This window comes from Mandrillus leucophaeus, unplaced genomic scaffold (genome assembly GCF_000951045.1).
Source record: "Mandrillus leucophaeus isolate KB7577 unplaced genomic scaffold, Mleu.le_1.0 Scaffold444, whole genome shotgun sequence".
In the NCBI taxonomy this organism is placed as follows: Eukaryota; Metazoa; Chordata; class Mammalia; order Primates; family Cercopithecidae; genus Mandrillus; species Mandrillus leucophaeus.
The window spans coordinates 102,101-125,488 of record NW_012104743.1 but is presented as its reverse complement, the minus strand read 5'-3'; the positions used below and the strand labels follow the sequence as shown (position 1 = coordinate 125,488).

General features: G+C 39.4%; 1 protein-coding gene across 2 annotated transcripts in view; it reads right to left on the bottom strand.

Moving 5' to 3' along the window:
* The window catches only part of RSPO2 (R-spondin 2), a 173,026-nt gene extending 154,316 nt beyond the window's left edge, over window positions 1-18,710 (bottom strand). The window contains exons 1-2 of one of the 2 annotated variants that reach the window (XM_011994167.1): window positions 18,222-18,710; window positions 17,567-17,829 (exon numbers count right to left, since the gene is read on the bottom strand). In XM_011994167.1, the coding sequence (XP_011849557.1) occupies window positions 17,567-17,660 (94 nt within the window). In that variant the 5' untranslated portion in view covers window positions 17,661-17,829; window positions 18,222-18,710. Of the gene's footprint in view, window positions 1-17,566; window positions 17,830-17,947 lie in introns of both variants that reach the window. The other variant, XM_011994168.1, reaches the window with a different exon arrangement.
* Between the last annotated feature and the right edge of the window lie 4,678 nt (window positions 18,711-23,388).

Here is a 23,388-nt window from a genome sequence, read left to right as displayed (position 1 = left end):
CTGCACGCCAGCCTGGCAACAGAGTGAGACCCTATCTCAAAAAAAAAAAAAAAAGGAAAGAAAGAAAGAAAAACAGATGTGTAAAATATAAGTTTATTGATAGCATATTAACAATCTTGAAAACTTTTTAATACTGAAACGTTTAACTGCCCAACAGTAAGAAAACTGATTTTAAAATTTCATGTTGAACAATTATGATGCAGACTTTCTAAATGTGATTAAAATCGGTAAGAATATATACTTATGACACAGTAAGTTTCAAAATTTTATATTTATGTAGAAGGGAAAAACATCTGGAAGGATAAAGCACAAAATGTTAACAGCAGCCACTGAGCAGAAAGATTATTGGTAATTGTATTTCCTTCATGGTGTTGTTCTCTATTCTTCAAATTCCAATAATTTTCAAAATTACCAATTGCCAATAATTAATAAATTTCGGGCTTATATTCATTTTTAAAGAACTACAGTAAGTGGCTTTTTAAAAAATCACCTATATATACAAGGATAGTATAAAGTCTTTACTACTTACTTCCAAGACAAACACCTAAATGTCTCAACAATGCAGGGGGTTATTACCAAAATAACATTCAAAACGCAAAATGTAAAAGGCAGGAGGCATATAAATGACATCAACTACAGACCCCAATTAGTAGATACAGATCATTTATTTTCTTACTTAAAAAACACTAAACAGGTTGAAGAGAAAAAAAAAAAAAATCCCAAGAATCTTTTCATTTGTAAAATCTATGTGTATTCCTAGTTCTATTCCCTGACTTGCAATATAACCAGTTTCTTCAGTTTGCAATACTGTTTGTTCTCTTAAAAGTACTACAATACCTAGATGACGGGTTAATAGGTACAGCAAACCACCATGGCACATGTATACCTATGTAACAAACCTATACATTCTGCACATGTATCCCAGAACTTTTAAAAAAAAGTACTACGAAGGCACTTTAGTAGTAAGAAAAGCACACACCTCCAGTGTTGTCTTACTCCAGCAACAGGGTTTTATGAGCCACGTATTAAATGTTGTATATTCATAATACTTACGGTCAAAAATGTATAACAAGTCCTTTAATCCTCTCAATAGGCATTTGTGTGAATTAAATTTTTGACTTCACTGGATAGTAAAACTGTTAAATGTACATATTATGGGTATCTTTCAACAGGTCATACAAAAATTATGCCAATAGTAATAATTCAAAGCAATGAGCTAAGTTTTTAAATGAATAAAGGAAAGGTTTCTGTAGTTAGAAACAGCTAGTTGCACCTAATAAGCAGAAGGAATTAAAAAAAAAAAAAAAACTGTCACTTGCCCACAGAAGACATGTAATCTCTTCTGTAGGCCCTTTGTTTATATGTTACGTTAAAGACTGCACAGCAGACTGGGCACGGTAGCTCACGTCTGTAATCCCAGCACCTTGGGAGGCCAAGGTGGGCAAATCACCAGAGATCAGGAGTTCGAGACCAGCCTGGCCAACATGGTGAAACCCCATCTCTACTAAAAATACAAAAATTATCTGGGCATGGTGGCAGGTACCTGTAATCCCAGCTTCTTGGGAGGCTGAGGCAGGAGAATCGCTTGAACCCAGGAGGCTGAATTTACAGTGAGCAGAGATCGTGCCATTGTACTCCAGCCTGGGCAACGAAGAGCAAAATTCCATCTCAAAAAAAAAAAAAAAAAAGAAAGAAAGAAAAGACAAGACTGCACAGCAACAGACAAGCCCTGATGGGCTACAAGGGCCAATTCTAAGTGGCTAGCTGCCATTCAAGACAAGCTTTGAGAAAACTTAATCCTTCTCAGGTGACATTACTTGTATTCTTCAATATCCAGTTGATCGCCTCTAATATTTTCCTTCCTCTCCTCTCTAAGCCTTCCAGAGGGTGTTTAAGTAGCAGAAAGTACTGTTTTTCCATCCACTGAGCCTCAGATTACACCATACTGAAGCTACTGTATGTTCAACTTAGTAGCTTCTCCGAAAGCTATTAACAGAAAACATCAGAACATATCTAATAGAATTCAGGTTTCCAGAAGGTTTGCATATCATTTCTGTTAGCAAAACCCAAAAAGTCTTTTTTTAAAAAATGTCATTTTACTACTACTGTTTCAGTAAGCAAGAAACTGTTGGAAGACTTCACCTCCTCCATCTGACAGGGAACGGCTTGACACAAAGCAAAGCACTTTATTCACTTACATGAGGTTCACCCACCATCCCAGCTAAACACGTATCAACTCTCTTTTCTAAGAATCAGCAATTAAAATGGAAAAAAATAAGCTTATTGTCTGCTTTACCTGTAAGAATTGTGTTTCATAGTACAAAAATACCTATAGCTGAAAAAGGAACAGTTTTTAATAGAAAATTTTCAGCTAATAAACGTGGTAGTAAGAATTAAAAAAAAAAAAAATCACCATTTTGCAACCCCTAATGAAACTGATAATTCAGACAAATATCATTAAAATGGAGGGTGATAGGGCTGGTACCATATGAATCCACTGGTTAATTTCAGCATGACTAAGAACGGCACAACGAGACATTGTGTGCCTCCTGGTGTGACGTAATATGAAGCACTCAGCATCACCTGCAAGGTGTTCCAGCCAAAAAAGTTGAACCTGAATCTAATCCAACCTTCAAGGAGAACTTCTAGTTCACAGAAATTGTGGAAGATTGAGGAACAAGTTAAACAACCCCAACAGGAGAACAAATGGAAGGATGTTATTCTGCAGAAAATTGACCTTTTTTCTTTTTCAATAAGTCAATGGCATGGAAAAATGAGTGGGAAGGAAGTACTACCTAGAATCAAAGATACTTGAGGGACATACCTACCAAATGCAATGAGTGGTGTTATTTCAATGCTGATTCAAGCATAGCCACAGTATAACAACATTTTTGAGGCAACTGGGGAAATCCATTACATACCGATTATTAAGAGGTGTTACCAAGGAATAACTAATTTTGTTAGGTAGATTAATGACATTGCAGCTTGGAAAGAAAATCTACATTTGTAAGAAATACACTCAGAAATATGTAGGGTGAAATGATGTAGTATCTGTGATTTTCTTTACAATATTTCAGCCAATACAAAGTAAAACAGAAAATAAAGAATAAATAAAGTCAGTGTGGCAAAATCTCAATATTTGTTCAGTCTGGGTGAGGGATATATACGGATTCATCACATTACTGTTTTATGTTTCAAATATTTCACAATAGCTTTAAAACAATGTTCCTACTCGCCCTTTATATGCAGCACACAAGCATGAATAGATCAAGCCCCTTGGCAATGCCAGCATTTGACACTACTCAAAATCAGAGAAGACTAGTTTAAGACACTCTCACACCAGAAGTCATGTATAGTAGGCAATATTGAGATTTCACTAATGCTTCATAAAGAGTGTTAACAGCTCTTACAGGACAGCAAACTTCAATAAAAACAGCTAAGGCCAGGCGTGGTGGCTCACGCCTGTAATCCCAGCACTTTGGGAGGCCGAGACAGACAGATCACAAGGTCAGAAGTTCGAGACCAGCCTGGCCAACATAGTGAAACCCTGTCTTTACTAAAAATACAAAAATTAGGTGTGGTGGCGGAAGCCTGTAGTCCCAGCTACTCGGGAGGCTGAGGCGGGAGAATCGCTTGAATCAGGGAGGCGGAGGTTGCAGTGAGCTGAGACCACGCCATTGCACTACAGCCTGGGTGACACAGTGAGACTCCATCTCAAAAACAAACAAAAAACAGCTAAATGGAATGTTCAGCTTCAGCTGATAGAGATGAACAGTAAGAAGCCAAGTTGATGCATAGATTTGTTTGAAAAAGTAATAAAGAGGCTATAATAAGTAATAAAGAGGTGACTCTTTGTGTAGTTTCACACAACTTTAGAGGCAGAAAGGAACTTGAAGTTACATACTCCAAACACCGTAGACTTATAAACCATGTCTAAAGCATCCCTACCCTCAGGGCCATGGCACGCACAAGTCCAGGGGGTGCCATTAATATCATTCTTGCTTTATGTCCAATATACAGTCTGTAGCTATATGCAGTGATCCTTCCTCTACTAAGCATTCCGCTTCTACTACCACTACTTGTTATATTAACAATAATTATTATTATAATAATATTCCACAGGGTTATGAAAATGAGGATTTAAAAGACTACAGGGTCTGATGCAAATGGTATTTGTTATGGGTTGCATCGAGTACTCAGAGAAGATATATTGAAGTCCTAATTCTCAATGCCTGTGAATGTGGCCTTATTTGCAAATAGGGTTTTTGCAGATGTAATCAAGTTAACATTAGGTTATTAAGGTGGGCCCTAATCTAATAGAACTGGTTTTCTGTCAAAAGAAATAAAACCAGAGCTAAGACAGCCACGTGAACATGGAAGCAGAGATTGGAATTCTACTGCTACAAGTCAAGGAACACCTGAGGCTACCAGAGGCTGGAAGAAACAAGGAAGACTCCTCCCCTAGGGTCTCAGAAAGAGCATGAACTTCCTTACATCTTGATTTTGGACTTTTAGCCTCCAGATGGTAAGAAAAGAAATTTCTGCTGTTTCACACCATCCAGTTTGTGGTACTTTGTCACAGCAGTCCTAGGAAATTAATACTGTATAATAACGTGTGCTGCCAATGCACTTCTTAAAGTAATGACTCTAGAAAAGAATGTAAGATAGGCTAAGAGCCTTCATCTGGTTTATTCTTGAATCTAGGTAAATATTTCTCTTAATGCAATGAATTCTTTTTGCAATTACATTATATTATAACCTCAGAGTAAGTCAAAAATCAATGAGAAAACGTTGTGTCCAACATCCTATTCTTCCATTGTTGGGGTGTGTGTGTGTGTGTGTTTGACATGGAGTCTCGCTCTGTCACCAGGCTGGAGTGCAGTGGCGCAATCTCAGCTCACTGCAACCTCTGCCTTCTGGGTTCAAGCGATTCTCCTGCCTTAGCCTCCCGAGTAGCTAGGACTACAGGTGTGTACCACCCCGCCCAGCTAATTTTTGTATTTTTAGCAGAGATGGGGTTTCACCATGTTGGCCAGGATGGTCTTGATCTCTTGACCTTGTGATCCGCCTGCCTAGGCCTCCCACAGTGCTGGGATTACAGATGTGAGCCACTGCGCCCAGCTAGTTCTTTGATTTTAAACAGTAAACTCTACATGTTTCTGGTTAAGATTTCATTTGTAAATTCATCTTGTCATTCCTAGCCATTGAGATCTTTTTGTAACCAGTCATCCCACATCCTAAATGTACTGTTCAACTTCATATTACGCAAAAGTGTGGTTAGTCTACCACCTGTCTTCAATGAAATCATTAAGAAAATATTGTTTCAGACAAGGCTGAAGACAAGATCCTTCTGTACACCCAGGATTCCCACAGAGTAGACATCAATCCATTACTCACCACTCTCTACCAAATGTAACTCAAGAAAGTAACTTAAGATGATATACTTGCATTTCTCTACCTTGTCTGAAAGGGTTTTTAAGTCCATTATGCTTTCATAGGTGCCAGATATTAAAATTTTGTCCAATACTTCTTTGTCTTCCAGTCTAGCAACCCATTAAAGAAAGCAAAATATCTGTCTGGCATAACCCATGTTGGTTATAGTTATATTGAAATCTCAAAGTTTCTTATAATGAAACATTTTACAAATTAACATCATGGTCATGTAAGAATTGAGGTATACACCTTCTTTCAGAAATTCATATTGAGTGTCAATATCTATCACATTATTACTGAAGTTTACAATAATGATGCAGAAGCATATGGTGCAGAATCTCAAGAAGCAATTTTAGCTGAGAGTGGTGGCACATGCCTGTCGTCTCAGCTACTTGGGAAGCTAAGGTGGGAAGATCACTTGAGCCCAGCCTGGGCAACACAGCAAGACCTCATCTCTTAAAGTAGTTTTGTTTAGTGTCCTGTCTTCAGGAAGGAAGAGTCTTGTATTTTGAGTTCAAGCGGCTGTCAACAAGACTTTATATTTAAGTACCTATTAGATACCACATGCATTACAGATGGCTGTGTGGTGGCTCTTACGGTGTGAAAGGTCCTTAGAGTTCACTCTTGAGAGTGTTGTAAAGTCACCAGCTTTAAAACATTCTCAAGAGATGCTCTTTGCTGTTGGAAAGAGGCAGCTTCCAAAGTCAAAATTCCAAAGAAGGTTCTCTTCCATTAGTGGATAATTTTCTAAATATAAACTTTAATCTTCCTCTTCATAAAATACCTTCATTTTGCTTTAATTCCAAAAATTAATCACATTCATTTTTCACAGGATCGACCTCAAGTCTAAGAAAATGATCTTGTTCCTGCTCTTTCCTTTCCCTAGGTCCAGCCTGTCACATTTCTTAAACTTTTCTCTCTGAATTCAACAACAAAAAATGACTGCTTGATGTGCAGAAGCTTGCCAAGCCTCCTGAACAGTTATTCATTTGAGTCAGTTTCAAATCAAAATCATGTTAAGATCACCCATAGTAGCTGCAAATAACTCCTCTGCATACAGAACAATTAAATTACACTAAACTCATGATTTGGGAAATCAGTTTTCAAGGGGTCGTTTCCAAAGTTCTAGATCAATTTTCAGGATAGTATTATTTAAATGAGGGGAAAAAAGAACTTTCATAATTGACAGGATTCAGTCAAGAATCATATCAGCCACTGCTGATGTGACTTACTGACCACCAGGAGTGGTGCAAATGGCTTCTCTATCACCACAACAAACTAACCTCAACCCACTAATAGTGCTTCTGGTAACCACTGCTGTACACTTATCAGACACCAGTGGTTTTTCAAATTACGTAGTTTCTTGACCCTAACAAAGTTTCTCAATTACACTATGCTGGGTGAAGGAGGGTGGCCACAAGATATCTTTCATCAGGGGAAGGAATGCTATGCATAGGACAGCTCTGATTTTTCTGAAGTCATCAGATACCAAGATCCTTGGATAAGTAAAAAAAATGTTAAGCTAGTTTCTTCATTCCACTTACCCAAACTACAGCTATTCTCCCCCACTTCCTCATATCTCCTCAGAAGAGCCCAGAACTAACAAGCAAGAGTTTCTCAAAATTCCCTTAAACACATACACATCCGACGAAAGTGAACCTCTAGAACGTCATCAAGAAGCAAGTATCAAAATAAACATAAGTTCTTGTAGATGTTCTTCCACCTACGAGAACTACCCAGAAGATATGACAAGTTGAAGACCAGGACTGCCTTCTTTTAATGTCTATTTAGGTATGGTAACATGGGAGCTGCAGGAACAACTCTTCCCAATACACTAGACCAGCAAGGTCTCTCATCCAGGGCAGAGTTTTTAAAGATCATCTATGACAGTAAAATAGCAGGGAATGACAGATACCATAGTTACCCCCCGAAGAGTTATATTTTGGGGGATGGGCAGATAATATATCATTTGGTCATAGGACATTAATCCCCTATGATTCAGCTAAACTTCATGGGGAACGCACAGGAGGTCTGCCAGCTGAACCAACAGGGCAAAGTAAGTCTTCAAAATCTTGGAGGAGAAAGAGTGAATAACTAAACATGCAGTTTAATGACAACACAGCGCAGATCATTCAACATTAAAAAGCCTGCTTTTGACTACCAGGAAGAGGCATGAGAACACAGCATGTGAGGTGAAAAACAATGAGATGCCAGAGAATTTTTAAGCCCTAAGTCATACTTTATTACATAAGGGGGAATGAAAACTTAAAAATACTTTGGCTGGGTGACAGAGCGAGACTCAGTCAAAAAAAAAAAAAAAAATTTGGTTTTTCAGAATATTAGACAATTTTCACAATTCTCAAAGGGCCAAAGTATGAGAGACGCATCGAAATAAATAGGTCTCTCTACAAAGATTAAAGAATTTGAAAAACAATTAATTAGGAAGTATTAATTTGGAGTCATTTGGGCAACTCCAAACTTTACCAGTTGTTTAAATTTTAGGGCATTCATCTTATGGAACACATCTGAATTGAAAACATAAAATAAAACCAACTGATGCTTTTCAAAGTGGCTGCAGAAGCTGGAACCTACCTGCATGTTAATTAAATCTGTAGCTTTCAACATCTGTGTCTCACAGATATTAAAATAGTGAGGTTGGTTCAGTTTGCCTCTTGGTGAAGTCTTGTCAAAAGGAGATTGGCGATCAAAACCAGAAATGTTCAGTAAGACCGAAAAGTTCTTTTTATTTGTTCCTTTGTTCTCTCTGTGATGACATCAAGATGATCACAGTGTCCATGGAGACAGCAGAGCAGGTTTCCCCCATGAACCAATAGGGCAAAGCAAAGGAAGCACAAATCCCACAAAATTTCAGAGAACAAAGCATAGGGAAAAGAATGCAAAGTGTGCCCTCTATTGGTCCATGTGTTTTCACTGCTGAGGTGATTAGTTGGCAATTGTATCCAGCAATAGGAGAGAGACTAAGGCCATCATGACACAAAAATTCTAAAATGTGCTGACACAGAAACAAAGATCTAGCAGGAGCCCCCTTGGCCAGAATTGAAGAGTGCTAAGCCCCAGTTCTGGCCATTCTATGAACTGGCAGCATGATGCCTCAAGTCAGATCAATGCCAGCACTGCATGTCACCAGCTGGAAAGCTACAACAGCTATTTCTAAAACTATATATTAACTGTTTCCTTAATGAGATAAAAGTTAGATCACATGAGAAGTTTTAACAAAACCCCTATACTGTATATTTATGTTGTACTTTTATAAACTCTTTAGTGGGATGGAGAGAATTTAACAACTATTGTCTTTGAGTAAGGAATTACTTGCCAAGTAATTATTTACTGAAATAAATCTTGAGATAGTGCTTCCAATCTGGTTTCATATTGTCAAATATAAACATAGCAAATGGCTGAAAACTCACACAAGGAAAATAAATTTTTAGAAAACAAGTATCTATATCACTTTGAAGCAGTCATTTGGCATCATGCTAATTTGGAAGGTCCACCTCCTATTTTTTAAGCCAATGCTGCTTAACCTATTGAAGGAAAGAGGTGAAACTTGGACTTCTTTGAGACTTTAGTGAAAGCTCTATATTGTCCTTCTACGCCACAAAAAGCAACAGAAATCAGAAAGCTTCTAATTTCAGAAAGCTTGCAAAAACCCTAGCCCTGCCTCTGGACCCCAAGTTAAGAAACCCTTCTCAAAACAAATGTGCTGAACTGGATAACTTCTTTTTTATAAGTGCTCTTAATATCTTTCAGCAAGAGATGAAAATTGAAAAAGTTTTAAGTAAATTGTAGAAGGTTTTCTCCAAATGACTAGATGAGAAAGGCTACCTATAATCACTTTCTCTACATTTTAGAGTAAAAATAAGAAATATTTAATACCTTTGCTCTAACCCTTATTGTAACATGTGTGTTAAACACAAAATACACATACACACCAATACACACATACATGAACACATGTACAGGCAAGTACACACATGCACACACACATTTGTTCTGGCTACTACAATGCTAGAAATGTTTCTATAATTCATATTCAAAAATAATTTTAAAAATTACCAATGCAAGTATGCAAAATTTTACTAAAATATACTTATGGTTCTACCCATCAATTACTCCACCCCTCAGCCTTCAGTTATTTAATATTCATTACTTCATTAGCATAATTATGAGTTGTAGGAAGTTCTGGGGCTCAATAAAAGTCTGTGGTCTGAAGAACTTTTGAATGGGTTCAAAGGGAATTTCTTTTCTTTGAATTAATGTTTATGTTGAAACATACCATGTACAGGAAAACTCAGTGAATTCAGGAAAGTTGAATTCTAGCTCTATTCTCTTAACTTTTAGTTTTAAAACTACACAGTTCTGTAAGCAGCTCACCTTCTGTATAAGTCAAACAGGTCCCACTTCATTCAAAGGACACTAAAATGTCAGTGTTCTCCTGGAAGGCACTACACAGAACTACGTGGTCTCTTCATATTTACAGAACTTGTTCTAAAATACACACACATCTGTGTGTCTCATGGGTATGTGCATGTAGCTATATTATACTAAAATCATAAATATAACTAGGATAAAATTTTTCCTGTATTAACTTATATTATTAACATGAGTATCTTTTTAGAAGGCAAACACCACTTTCTTTTATTTTCTCCTAAATTATTATTCGTTCATATGGTCAAACTGGGGATAAAAATCCTTTATTGCCCTTTTCTATAAAATAAGTATTTTTTAAAATATGGGTTACCAGCTGGGCACAGTGGCTCACACCTGTAATCCCACCACTTTGGGAGGCCAAGGCGGGAGGATCGCCTGAGGTCAGGAGTTCAAGACCAGCCTGGCTAACATGGCAAAATCCCATCTCTACTAAAAATACAAAAATTAGCCGGGCATGGTATCAAGTATCTATAATCCCAGCTACTTGGGAAGCTGAGTCAGGAGAATCACTTGGACCCAGGAGGCGGAGATTCAGTGAGTCAAGATCGCAACAGTGCACTCCAGCCTGGGTGACAAGAGCTAAATTCTGTCTCAAAAAAAAAAAGTGTTACCCCACCACCACCAGTTTTCTCTACCCTACCCACAAATCACCTGTCACTTGGAATACTCCATCATTCAAATAACAAACAAGTATACAGACACTAGTGTACTCTGAGAAATTCTGAAATAATCAGAAGAGACTTCAGAATGAGTACTTGGCTGGCGATGCTTTTATACCTCAGTTTTTTTTTAATTTTTATTTAAATTATAAAGAATTATAAATGATGAGAATACCCATAATATTTAATCATTCCAACTTCAACTATGTGCAAACAACTTCGATTTAAAAAAAAAACAAAAACAAAACAAAACAAAACAAAACACCATTTCTCATTAAGTCACCAAAATAATTTTAAGGGCAAACAAAAATCTCATATACAATGACGTTTTGTTCCACTACATTTTGTGGAGAAAGCACTCTAAAAGGTCTAGCTTGAGGAGTACAAAGATAAATGTACCGTAGTTCTGCCTAAGAGAAGCTTAAAATATGACACATAAGGCAAGATAACCAGAAAAAAAGGAAAAATAAGAGTCCTGTAAGAGTAGCCCAGAAAGCTAAGAAACTATGAGGGAATAATTTATTTTGGCTTTAGAAAGGAAGGCAGAAAATTCTAGGAAGGCTTCACAGAAGCAGTGGCATTTTAGGTGGGCGCCACGCCACACACATGCTCAACAGCGCAAGAGCTTAAAAACACATGGCATGCCTAGAAATGAAGTAATCTGGGATAGCTTAAGTGAAGTGTGCTTTCAAGGTGGTGGAAGGTTGAAAGCAGGCTGTGGTCAGATGGTGGGAAACGATGACTGCTACAGAAGAGGCTGGTGTTTATTCTGCAATCAATATGGAGGTCTGGGAGGTTTGGGGTTTATTAGCAGAGAAGTAACATGATCCGATCTGTGGTGGAGAAAAATGGAATGTGGCAGCATTGTAAGGGATGGAGCATCGTAAGTGGACTGAAGTAGATGCTGGAGGATGAGGAGTCCATAAGGGCCTGAGCTAGGAAACACCTTTGGGAATGGAAAGGATGAGATGGATATAAGCTCACTAATCCGATATAGTTTAGGCAAGAATAAAATGATAAAGAGGCAACAGAAAAGTCAAAGACTATAGCAAGGCTCCCAGTCTGGGCACCCAGAACTCCATGGATAAAAATAAAGAATACAAGCAGAGGAACACATTTGGGAGGGGACACAAAAGAGGAAGTGAATTGTCAAGTTTGAGCATGCATGGAATATCTATCCATATTGGCAGTAGTTGGGAGACCTGAGTGTAGGATAATCTGAAGCTAAAAAAGAAAAAGAAAAGAAAAACTGAGCCTAGAATTAAAGGACTTTATGTAGAAATGAAAATTCAAGAAACAGGGATGGGTAAAATTCCCCAAGGAAATGAATAAAGGTGAAGAAACACTAGTCTACATTCTCAATGAGACTAGTGTAGTGTCACTGGCCAAAGGAAAGAGGTGATAAGATATCACCATAGGAACAAGTCCCAGAGGACTGTACCAATGCTGGACTTGGAAATGAGGTGAGTATGACTGGCCATTAAGAAACCCCTTTCTAAAATCTCTGTACCTTCCACTCTATTTCACTGTGAACCTAAAAGCACTCTAAAAATAAGTCTAACGTTTATAAACTTTTAATATTTTTCTTTTTTGTTAATTTCTGTGAAGGCATAAAAATATCTTTAAAGAAAAGAAAATCTTTTTATTAAAAGGGTGATGGTAGAAGCCAAATAGTAACAGATTGAAGAGTGAATGAAACAGGATTATCAAGCCAGAGAAGGGAATAGAAGAAGTGAAGGAAAGCAGAAGAAATTGGAAAGCAGTGTGAAGAGGGAGGAAATAAGGAATTTGGGGATTAGAGGAACAGCAGCATGCTTGAAATAAGGGTGACTGACACAGAAGGGTCCTAGAGGTAAGAACAGGTGGAAGGTGGGCTTTGGAAAGAGTAAAAACACTATCCTTACCCAATCTTATTCTCATTCTCTCCCTGCCACCCCCTTTCCCACCCACTCCCATCTTTTCATCTTGTCAAAGAGAAAGATGAAAAGGACTAGAAAAAAATGAGTGAAAAATCTTTTAGTTCTGAAATCCCGATCCTCCATAATTATACCATCCTCGTCGCTTTCCCTACATACACACCCATATATACAGGTATGCATATATACCTTCCCTAATATGTGTAATATACATTATGTACACACTTTAGTATTAATTAGCATGTTTTCTACTTATTCTGGATGAACACATGAAAATGTATAAATATAGATATACAACACTGTCTTCACCTGATCAGCCCTTGATTGCTGCAGTTAATGGAGAAAAAATAAGCTTCATGGTATCTTAAATACTGAAATTTTAAAACTTTGTCATCCCAAAGTCTATCACCTCCTTTATATCATAGTTATCAAGCTTATATCAAATAAAATCTGTCTGTCCCCTATTTCCTGCACTTGGGATGGATAAGGATACGTATTTCCAAAAGAAATAGTTTAAACGCAGTCAGTAAGTTGGAAGGAAAGAACTACGCTGGATATTCCACAAACTGGCCAGTTTGTCTCTAAATAAATCAAGAGGTGGCTTTGCATTAAGGAACTAGAAGTGTCATTTCCAACTTGTGATTTCTGTGAATATTGGATTCTACCCAAGCTGGATTTTAAAAGCAAATAAAGAAAGCCCAGGGCCTAGGGGAATGTCACCTATTCTGAATCACTTCCAAATTTCTGTGGCAAAATAAGGTGTTAGTTTGAGCACAGCAACTTTCTGACCTCTCTGTACTAGTAAGACCCTGCCTTAAAAAATTATGCAGTTATGTCAGAAGACAAAGCAGCCAATCAAAATAGAGAAAAGAAAAGAAAGAACATGTTTATTTTGCAAAGTTAAACATCACATCAGCTTTTCTGAAATACTTTGAAACTTAAAGTAAGCGAGCATACAAAATGTGTTTTGAAACTTTTTCATTTAACTGTAGGTTAGTATGTTCCATGTGTCATTTTGTATTTTGAAAGAATATCAGGAAAAATAAACTATTTAAGAAGTACTTGTAAAAAAAAATCTTCCAGTCTCGTCAATAAATTTTTAAGAACACAAACATAAATTAATTTAGCTCTATAACGTTTAAGAGAAAATGTTTACTTTTTCCAGCCTCAATTACCAGAAACATGCCACACTATTTGTGATAAACTCTTCCTTTTTATGGAAGAAGCTAAGTCTAATTTTGTGAAATGAGGAGTTATCAGAGGAAGGAGAAGCTGAGGATTCAATGTGGAAAAGGCTACAGCAGGAAACACCTGTCATAGCACGCCCCCTGCCATCAGACCACCAGAAACATGAATTATACATTTAGAAACCTTGCTGCATTGAGAATTTTATCAAGAAGTTTTCATAAATCCCTGGTTAAAATATCACAAGGTATAAAAATAGAATGAGGGAGATATAAGATTAAGTCATTACATGCCATGCTTGAGAAATTCCAGGAAACCACAATAAAGTTATGATTTGTCTATCCACCTTTCAGTAATTCAGCCTGAAATGTGGCTTACGACCATTCCAAAAAGTGAAAGTAATCAAATAACTCCACTTACCATATAAATCAATCATAAGTGGTCTCCAGACCAAGATAGACAGTAGGGGTTAACAATAGCCAATCATGATTATTTTGAAGGGGGAGTCAGGGAGACAAATCTTAATATGTTACATGGAGAGGAAAATAAGGGTTGTCAATAAGCTTTACAAAATGTTGGCATGTGTCTCCCCCTCTCTAAAAGATATTCATTGTCAGTATTGTATTGTGTTTGTGTCTAACTTTTAAAAATTATTGCAACCAGGCCCCATTAGTGACTATCAAATGCATTTTTATAATTTTTCAAAATAAGGGGAAGAAAATATAGTAGGTGGGTAGTGTTATTGTTCGTGATGATCTCCCCCATTTGAAGTTTTGTCCAAAAGTAGAGAAGGTCAAAATTCTATTTTCTCAATCTTCTGGCTATATTCTGAAATAAAATATACCGTTAAATGATATATTTGCTCTCTATTCCAAACTGGATGCAATTGATTTTAACTGACTAAATTATCTAATCTCTGCCAAGAATTTTATTTCATTAAGAAAATGATATTATGGAGCATGTGAGATCATAGCGCAGACTAAACATAATGCCAAAGGAGTTCGGAGAATGCTCCACACTGAAGGTTTGATTATTTGCAGATGGAATATGGAAAAAAAAAAAAAAAGAATCAGGTCCCAGGGGTAAGCCTAACCAATCCTGGTACCACTGCCACCTACCTTGTAGCACAAAAGCCAAGAAAATAACTAATCTTCCAAGCTACAACACCTTTTTGAAAAAATACCAATTACTTTTCTTCCTGGAAAATAATACTTAACTGACACTATCCAAAACAAAGGGGAAAAAGGGAAATGTTGGTACCACATAGGCCCTAACATGTCAACTGTCACTGCTGACATGATTTGGCTAGTAGTCAAGCATTCACTGAGGAACTAATTGAAATCAATCTTTTTGGGGAAAGCCAATTGTTTGGTATGCACAACAATTGGTGTAGGATCAATCAGTGGACATGAGATCAATTAAAACCAGCTTAAGTTTGTGAAGAGGGACAATTCACACAACTTGAGTTAGATCTCTATTCATTTCAATACTCTCACAATGCAATCCTTAAGCTTCCTTGCAAAGCAGAAAAGCTACTATCACCCTACACTGTCTGGCCAGCCCTTTAAGTAGTTCCACTTTTAATTAAAAACACAGTACACCCTTTGTTGGTACAGATAGTGTGGTCACTTTTAAGGACCACAGTTATTTTAACCAGAAACTTGGGATTTGTAAAGGGACATCTGTTGAGAAGAAGAAGAAAAAAAAAAAAAAAACTTTGATAGTTTTTTTACACCCTTACCAATTTACACGTTCTTGAAAGCATTTGAATTTTATTAAATCGAAAGGTTGATTTGGCACAAGCTACTACTGCACAGTTTAGAGTTAGAATGTCAGTGCTTTGGCATGTGGATGGTAATCGTTACAAAAGATTCTGCTATTTGAGATAAATAGGTTCTGCTTCAGATACCTTAGAAGGCATAGGAAGATTCTTAGAGATGGCACTGCAGAGAAGGCATGCAGTATCCCTTCTGGCCGCAGGAGTGCTGTAATGTCCTTTTCCACCAAACAGCATCTCTGCATTAAGTTCTACTAAAACAATATGCTTAGTTCTTCCCCACTCAACCACAATGGGACAGGCAGTGTGGATCAGAAAGCTATCACTGAATTAGTAAGTCATCTAATAAGGATCTGGGCAAAGGATTTTAGATATTTCTATATTTTGCAGACTTCAAGCACTTCAGTTTTTCTAAGTAGACTGCAGCTTTGACTTATAAAAAGAGGAAAAGCCTCTCCAAACACTTTTGACCATAGTGTAATCAAAAATTGCTGGCTCTGCCGAATACTCGAAAGAAAGTACTGAGATTGAGAAAGGAATCAGTTAGGAGAGGAGGAGAGAGGAGATGAAAAGGGGCTTTTTCAAGGCAAGTATCAATATCAAACTCTCATGGCCTCTGGGAAGCAATTTCTAGTATTTTTAAGTAGAATAATTTCTGAAAATAAACAATTTCCAAAAGTCAGAAATCGGGGGACAGGGAGGGAGAGAAGTTGGAGAGGGTTTATCCTTACCAGCCGCAGATACAGAGACAGTTGAAGCGCAGGGACTACAGAAGTCGCACACCGTCAGTGATTTGGAGCTCTGCGCTCAGGTGGGCCAATCTCTAGCTCTACCCCTAGGTGAGAACAGCTTAACAATGTCCTAAAAAGCCATCAAAAAACTAAGGTTCGGAAAGTCCTCCCTAAAATCTGGATGCAGGACCGGAGTTTACATACAATGAGTTATAAACAAATCACGTCACAGGTCCAGTGAGACGTTTACATTTTGGAGAAGAAGAGAAAGTCAAGATTCATGAACCCGGCGACAAATTCTAATTGCGCAAAAGTCCAAAGTGGCAAAGTGCCGGATGAAAATAGACAGCTCTCACCATGTCCCTGGGAAGCGGCTGCTGCGTACCTTTCCTGCGCGGGTAATTCGATGTGCATGTGCTGGGTGGTTTATGTTTAAATTCCCCCAGAAAATTGAATCGTGTTTAGCCGCCCTTCTTCTAAAATGCACTTGGATTAGTTGCATCTCCAGCAGACTCCGAGACAGAAATATGCACTAAATCTGCAGGAAAGCGAGTTCCCAGAAACCTTTCTGGAGGCTTCCACCGCCTTCTCCGCTACGCACAAGTGATGGAGAGGAAGGGAGCAGTTAAAAAGCCGCAAGTGAATTTCATTGAGAACAGAAGCCTCCACCGGTGTAGCTGCTTTTGCAAAGCAAATGGAGAGAGCAAAGTGGGGCCTGTTTTAAAAACAAACCTCTGCAAGCGAGGACTCCCCAGAAAACCAGCGCGGGAATTGCTGCTCAATTCAGAAAGTTCCCATCTCGTCGCAGGTTCCAGAAAAAAGATCTGTTTGCCTTTTTCTGGAAATGGAGGTCCTCCCCCTCGACTTGGTACCCCTCCCCAAGCTCCGGAATACAGACACACGCGTGGGCACACCCACACACCACACACACACACACTGTGCTAGGTCAAGTCCAAAGAGATCTGAGACCGGGTTTGGGGCGCACGTGGATGGGGAAGGTAAAACAAATGGGCTACAGGGAAGATGGTTAAGAGGACAGAGAGAACAACGACCAAAAAAAAAAAAAAAAAAAAAAAGCATGCCAAATAAGAAATACGTTCTAAAGAGACAAGTTCAGGTGAGGAGGTGGGGCAGCGAACATGAGTGCGGACCGCACGACTGGGCCCTGAGCGCCCGAGTGGCGCCCAGCTCGCCCAGCTCCCAGCGCGTCTCGCTCCGGCTCCCTGCGCCTCCAGGGTACAGAAACACGGAGTGTTCTGTAGAGCTCCAGGGTCCTAAAGGTGGGGAGTGGGGACCCGCAAAAGCTGGGGTGGAGAGCACAGCCCTGCCCATCTGAGTCCCTGGAGCCAGGGCGTGAGTGAGCACCGTCACAAGCCACCCCTGAAGCCCACACACCTTTGGCAGAGAGAGACCCACCTCGCTTACTGCGTCTCCATCGGTTGCCTTGGCAGTGGCTGTAATCCATGCAGTTCAGAATGATGAGGGCAAAGGAGAAAAGACGAAACTGCATCTGGACGGTCGGGCGGGGGAGAGACGCCTCTCAAAGTCTAGGAACTGGAGGGCTAGCCCAAAGAGCCGGCGCCGGCCGCGCTGCTGGGGAGGACTCAGAGGGAGACTCGCCACTCACCCCCGGGCCGCACCGGTCAGTTCAGCGCGATCAGCATCTCTCCGCCACGAACCTGAGAGATGAGGGAAGCGAAAACAGGGTGTGTGGGGGATGGAGAGAGCCCCGGAGAGGCAGCTGCGCCTTCGCGCGTCCCAATTTAAAGAAGAGAGGGAAGGAAGAAGCGAACCCACTGCCTAGCACGAGCCGCGGAGCGGCTTAATCCAGAGCAGGCAGCTGCGGACGAGTTGGAGAGGAAGGTGATTACAATCAGTGAATTAGCAACCTCTGCCGAGCCCTAAGCTCCAACCTGGGGGCATAGGGCGTTGTGCGGGCGCTCACGAGGAAAGGAAAGAGCTCCAAAGACACTGAGAGTACAGGGCTAAAAGAACGCTCTTAGGCCATTTGGAGTCCACGGCAGGGTACCCAAGCGCCGCGGCTGCGGCTGCCTTGGGGTGGGTTGCCTACCGTGCGCACGTCTCGGGCGGCGCGGCCTCCCTAGGCGCGGTGCTCCATGCCGGGCTCGGGAAGCGAGCCGCTTGGTTAGCACGTGGGCTGGGGAAAAGTTTGCCGAGACCGGCCGGGAGCGCCTGGCAGCTCCGGGATTCCAGCGGCCGCCACGGTGTTGGCGGCGCCGGGCAGAAGCGTGGAGCAGCGGGTGCAGCCACTGGGATGCTCCGTCCCCGCCCGCGAGCGCTGTCCCCGGGCTAGGGGTGCGCCGGCTCTCACTCTCTACGTCCCTAACCAATTGTGTCGCTTCCTGCGCTTTCTCCACGCTCACTTCACAGCTAAGATTTCGTTCTTTCCGAGCTGTAGAAGGCAGAACGCTCCCGGGAGGACGAAGTGATCCGAAGGGATGTGGCTAGCGCACTTTCCGATGGAGATGCAGACTGGCTGAGGCTCGGGATGCTTCTATAAGTAGGTGGTGCTGTGGTCCAAGGCATCTAAGTCTAGGCTGCCTTGGAGTTCCTGGGTCCTAAAGCCAGAAACGCCCCGGTTTCCCTGAGGTCCTAAAGAACGTTGACCAGCCAACAGCTCGCCTAACTCCGGGCGAATCCTCTTCGGGCTTTCCAAAGTGCGAGGGATAAAGAGTAGCTGGGATGGAGACGCCCCCTGACCTTGCTGGGTCCCAGAACCCGGCTGTTCACCCCCAAGGAGTCCTCTCCAGAGCTCTAAGGTCAGTTCCAACGGCAGCGCCAACCTTTCTGCAGGGGGATCTGACTGAAGGACTGATGACTCCTTTAAAGTTTTGCAATATGCCACACCTCTGCCACTTTTTAATTTACATCTTGTCCATGTTTTGCAGGAAGGTATGGTAGCCGGCTGAAATTATTCATAAAATGCGCCCCCACTTTGAGGAGTGAGATGGGTATTCCCGATAGCTTTCGCTCAGCCTCAGAACTGTTATTTACTTTGTTTCTCCTCCAGTAAAACTAACAAAAACCTGTGATCCATTGCCTGAAGTACTCAAGAAGTTGGGGCCTTGATTCTTTAAAAATAATTTTTAAAAGTTCACTTCCCACTAAAGTATTTTTCATTCTTAATCCTCCTCTCTCCTCCTCCCATTTCCAAAGTCTCCTGAATTAAACTTTTAGGTGCTCTGGGTTTGGGGGAAATATTCTGTTTAACAAAGTGTTACATTAAATAGACTTGATGCCATCCAATTTCATTCTAGTGAAATCTGTCCTGCATTCACTATTGTAGGAAAAAATGTATGTATTCCTTAAGCAAAAGATAAGAATTTATGCCACTAACCGTTGGCAGTATGAATGTCTATAGATATGCCCACAGTTACCATATTATTATGATAGCATTTTATACTAAATTCCCTTTTCTATTCCTTCAGTTTCAGAAGATGTTCAGAAATTTGATGACTTAAAAGACAATCATATAAAAAGAATATTGCAGTACTCATATTTATTAACTATTCTATTATTGCCTATTCTTAACTATTTTACAGACTCACAATTACATAGTGGTATTTATGTGCTAAGAACTTCAGCAGTGTGCCTTTGATGCATGCCTGAGAACACCCAAGTAAATCTGAGTTGAGGTCATTGGTCCCATTTCATAGATAAGAAAATCCAGCCCTGAGACTGGCCCACAGGGCGCAAAGAGAGTTGACAAAACACATTTCAGAAACAGTGGATCTGTTTCTTGACTTTTGAGTCCTTGATTTTTATCACAGAATTTGGAAGCAATTGGAAACATTTCAGTGTAGGGAGTGGCCCCAGTGTTTGGCATAACTTGATATTTCTTGATCATCTTGTTATGATGCTGAATCTCTTCAGCACCATAAATACTACTTCTTTCCAAATATAGTCATATATGCACATAACAAATGAATTGTACTTACAAAGGAGTTAAATCTATGGGAGAAAGGAAGTCTTCCCTAAGTAAGCCCCCCTGCCTCCTTGCAAGGCTTTGAGATCCGTTCCAGATAAATGGTAATCAGTGTCCTTTAAAATATTTAAAGGCAAAAGTAAACACAAGACCAAGCAGATCTAGCACTACCATTAATCACCTGAGTCACTTTGGGCAATTTTCTTGGTCTCAGTTTCCTTGGCAGTTTTTTTTAGGAAATCTGCCCAAGGTCTCTTTCACTTCTACATGTTCTGGTTTACAATCAATTCTCTATTTTTACTAGGAAGTTTGCTGTGGTATCTAACCAGTGTGAGGGCAAACTCATCAGTGATGGTTCTTTGTGTAGAAAGAATAGGGTTAGCCACTGCTGTCCTTAGTTAAATTTCTTTCACCCTTATCCCTTCAAAGACAACTTTCCATAATTTTAATTTTAATCCTTTGTGTTGTACAGTTGATGCATTTTTAGCCAGAGATACTTCTCAGTTTAGTGAACCCCGAGATTCAGTTCATGAGAAAGAATTTTGATAGCACCACTTCTGTAGAAAATTGGTTAATTTGTTTAGTAAGAAAAGAATAGGCTCTGAAAGAAAGGAAAATTCTTAATTCCTTCTTTTGCTCCCTCCTGGTCTATCTTTGCCTCTTAAAAGACACCAGTGACCCTTAAAACTCTGTCAGATTTAGTTCTTGGGGTACTTGGAGTCTCACACTTAATCACTTTGGGGCTAATTTGTTGATAATGCAGACTGACTTTCTTTTTTTTTACATTCACTGAATATTTTTCCTGACTTCAAAATCCCAGGAATGTTCTTGTTACTAAAAAATACAACCCTAACGGATCCTAGACTATCATTAACTTTAATCCCATATCTCTGCTTCCTTTCATTTCTAAACTCTGAATGTGGTGTTGTTGAGGCTCACAGCTCACAGTTTCTCCATCTTGGAGACTCAATGGACTTTTTCTTCAAACTGAGTTTATATAGTGGTTTCATTAACCCGGCTTTGTAAATAGACTTGTGCCTGGGTTCTGCTTATAGAGAAGTATACTGAGGAGGTTGACTCTATACCACTCATTGGTGATAGGGAAAAATAACCGAAGGCAGAAGTGGGGGATGATGTTATAGATAGGAAATAACTTCTGTATTTTATTTTTTGACTTGTAATTGTTTATACAGCTCAGAATTCAGTCCTTACAAAAGAGCATAACAGGGCAAAGTCTCTCTCAGGCATCCAGTTTTCCTTAGAGTCAATCAGTTATTCTTATACAAACTTTCAAGGTTTTTGGTATACTTCAGGAGATGTTTTGTGCTTATCAAACGAGTAACTTGATAATCTTTTTGCTTATCAAGCAAGGAGAGAAGGAAGAATGTATTATATATATGTATATGCACATATATAGGCATACATATATGTGCATATACATATATATAATACATTCTTCTCTATTTTATAATATATTCTTCCTGTCTTTTATGCAACTAGTAGAATACTGTATTCACTAATCTGTACTTTGATTTTTTTTGTTGTTTATTTTTTTGAAATGGAGTCTTGCTCTGTCACCAGGCTGGAGTGCAGTGGCATGATCTGGGCTCACTGTAACCTCCGACTTCCTGGTTCAAGCAATTCTCCTGCCTCAACCTCCTGAGTAGCTGAGATTACAGGCACACGTGACCATGCCCAGCTAATTTTTGTATTTTTAGCAGAGACACGGTTTCACCATGTTAGCCAGGATGGTCTCGATCTCCTGACCCCGTGATCCGCCTGCCTCAGCCTCCCAAAGTGCTGGGATTACAGGCATGAGCCACCATGGCATCAGTTCATAGAGAACTGTCCTGTTCTTTTTATACAGTCACATATTATATCATTGTATGACTGTATTTAGCCAGCCTCCCTACCAATAGACATTTAGATTGTTTTCATACTTTTTATATCTTAAGCAATACTTCAATTAACTTTTTCATGTGTCATTTTACCTTTCCATTATAAATTCTTAAAAGTAGAAAAGTTGAATCAAACAGTTGGATATATGTGTGTGTGTTCTGCAAATTGCCTTTCACAAAGGTTCTTTCATATTACACCATGTGAAAATGCCTATCTCTAGATGCCGGCCAACACTTTTTGACTTTTGACACTTGTAGGCAAAAAGTGGTATCTCGGTAAAGTGCTAATTTGTATTTGTTTTCTTTTAGATGAAATTTTGTGTGTCTTTAGTATGCTCCACCCATTTGTATTTTCTTTTCCGTGAACTCTCTGAAGATATAATTTGCCTATTTTTCTATTGTGTTCTTGGTCATTTGTTTTTGTTTGTAGAATTTGCATATATTGATATATATTATCTTTTGTGACTTGAGTTGTAAATATTTTTCGAAGTTTCTAATTTATCTTTTGACTTTGTTTTTGATGTATATTAATATGTAAAAATTTTTAAATACTTTTACATAGTACAGTTTGCCGGTCTTATCTTTTATAGCTTCCTGTGTTATACTTGAAAAAGCTCTTCCTCACTATTTATGACAATCCCACAACCAATATCATACTGAATGGGCAAACGCTGGAAGCATTGCCTTTGAAAACCAGCACAAGACAAGGATGCCCTCTCTTACCACTCCTATTCCACATAGTATTGGAAGTTCTGGCCAGGGCAATCAGGCAAGAGAAATAAATAAAGGGTATCCAAATAGGGAGAGAGGAAGTCAAATTGTCTCTGTTTGCAGATGACATGATCCTATATTTAGAAAACCCCATTGTCTCAGCCCAAAATCTCCTTAAGCTGATAAGTAACTTCAGCAAAATCTCAGGATACAAAATAAATGTGCAAAAATCACAAGCATTCCTATACTACAATAGCAGGCAAACAGAGAGTCAAATCATGACAGAACTCCCACTCACAATTGCTACAAAGAGAATAAAATACCTAGGAATACAATTTACAAGGGATGTGAAGGACCTCTTCAAGGAGAACTACAAATCACTGCTCAAGGAAATCAGAGAGGACACAAAGAAATGGAAAAAACATTCCATGCTCATGGATAGGAAGAATCAATATCATGATAATGGCCATACTGCCCAAAGTAATTTATAGATTCAATGCTATCCCCATCAAACTACCATTGACTTTCTTCACAGAATTAGTAAAAACTACTCTAAATTTCATATGGAACCAAAAAAGAGCCCATATGGCCAAGGCAATCCTAAGCAAAAAGAACAAAGCTGGAGGCATCATGCTACCTGACTTCAAACTATACTACAAGGCTACAGTAACCAAAACAGCATG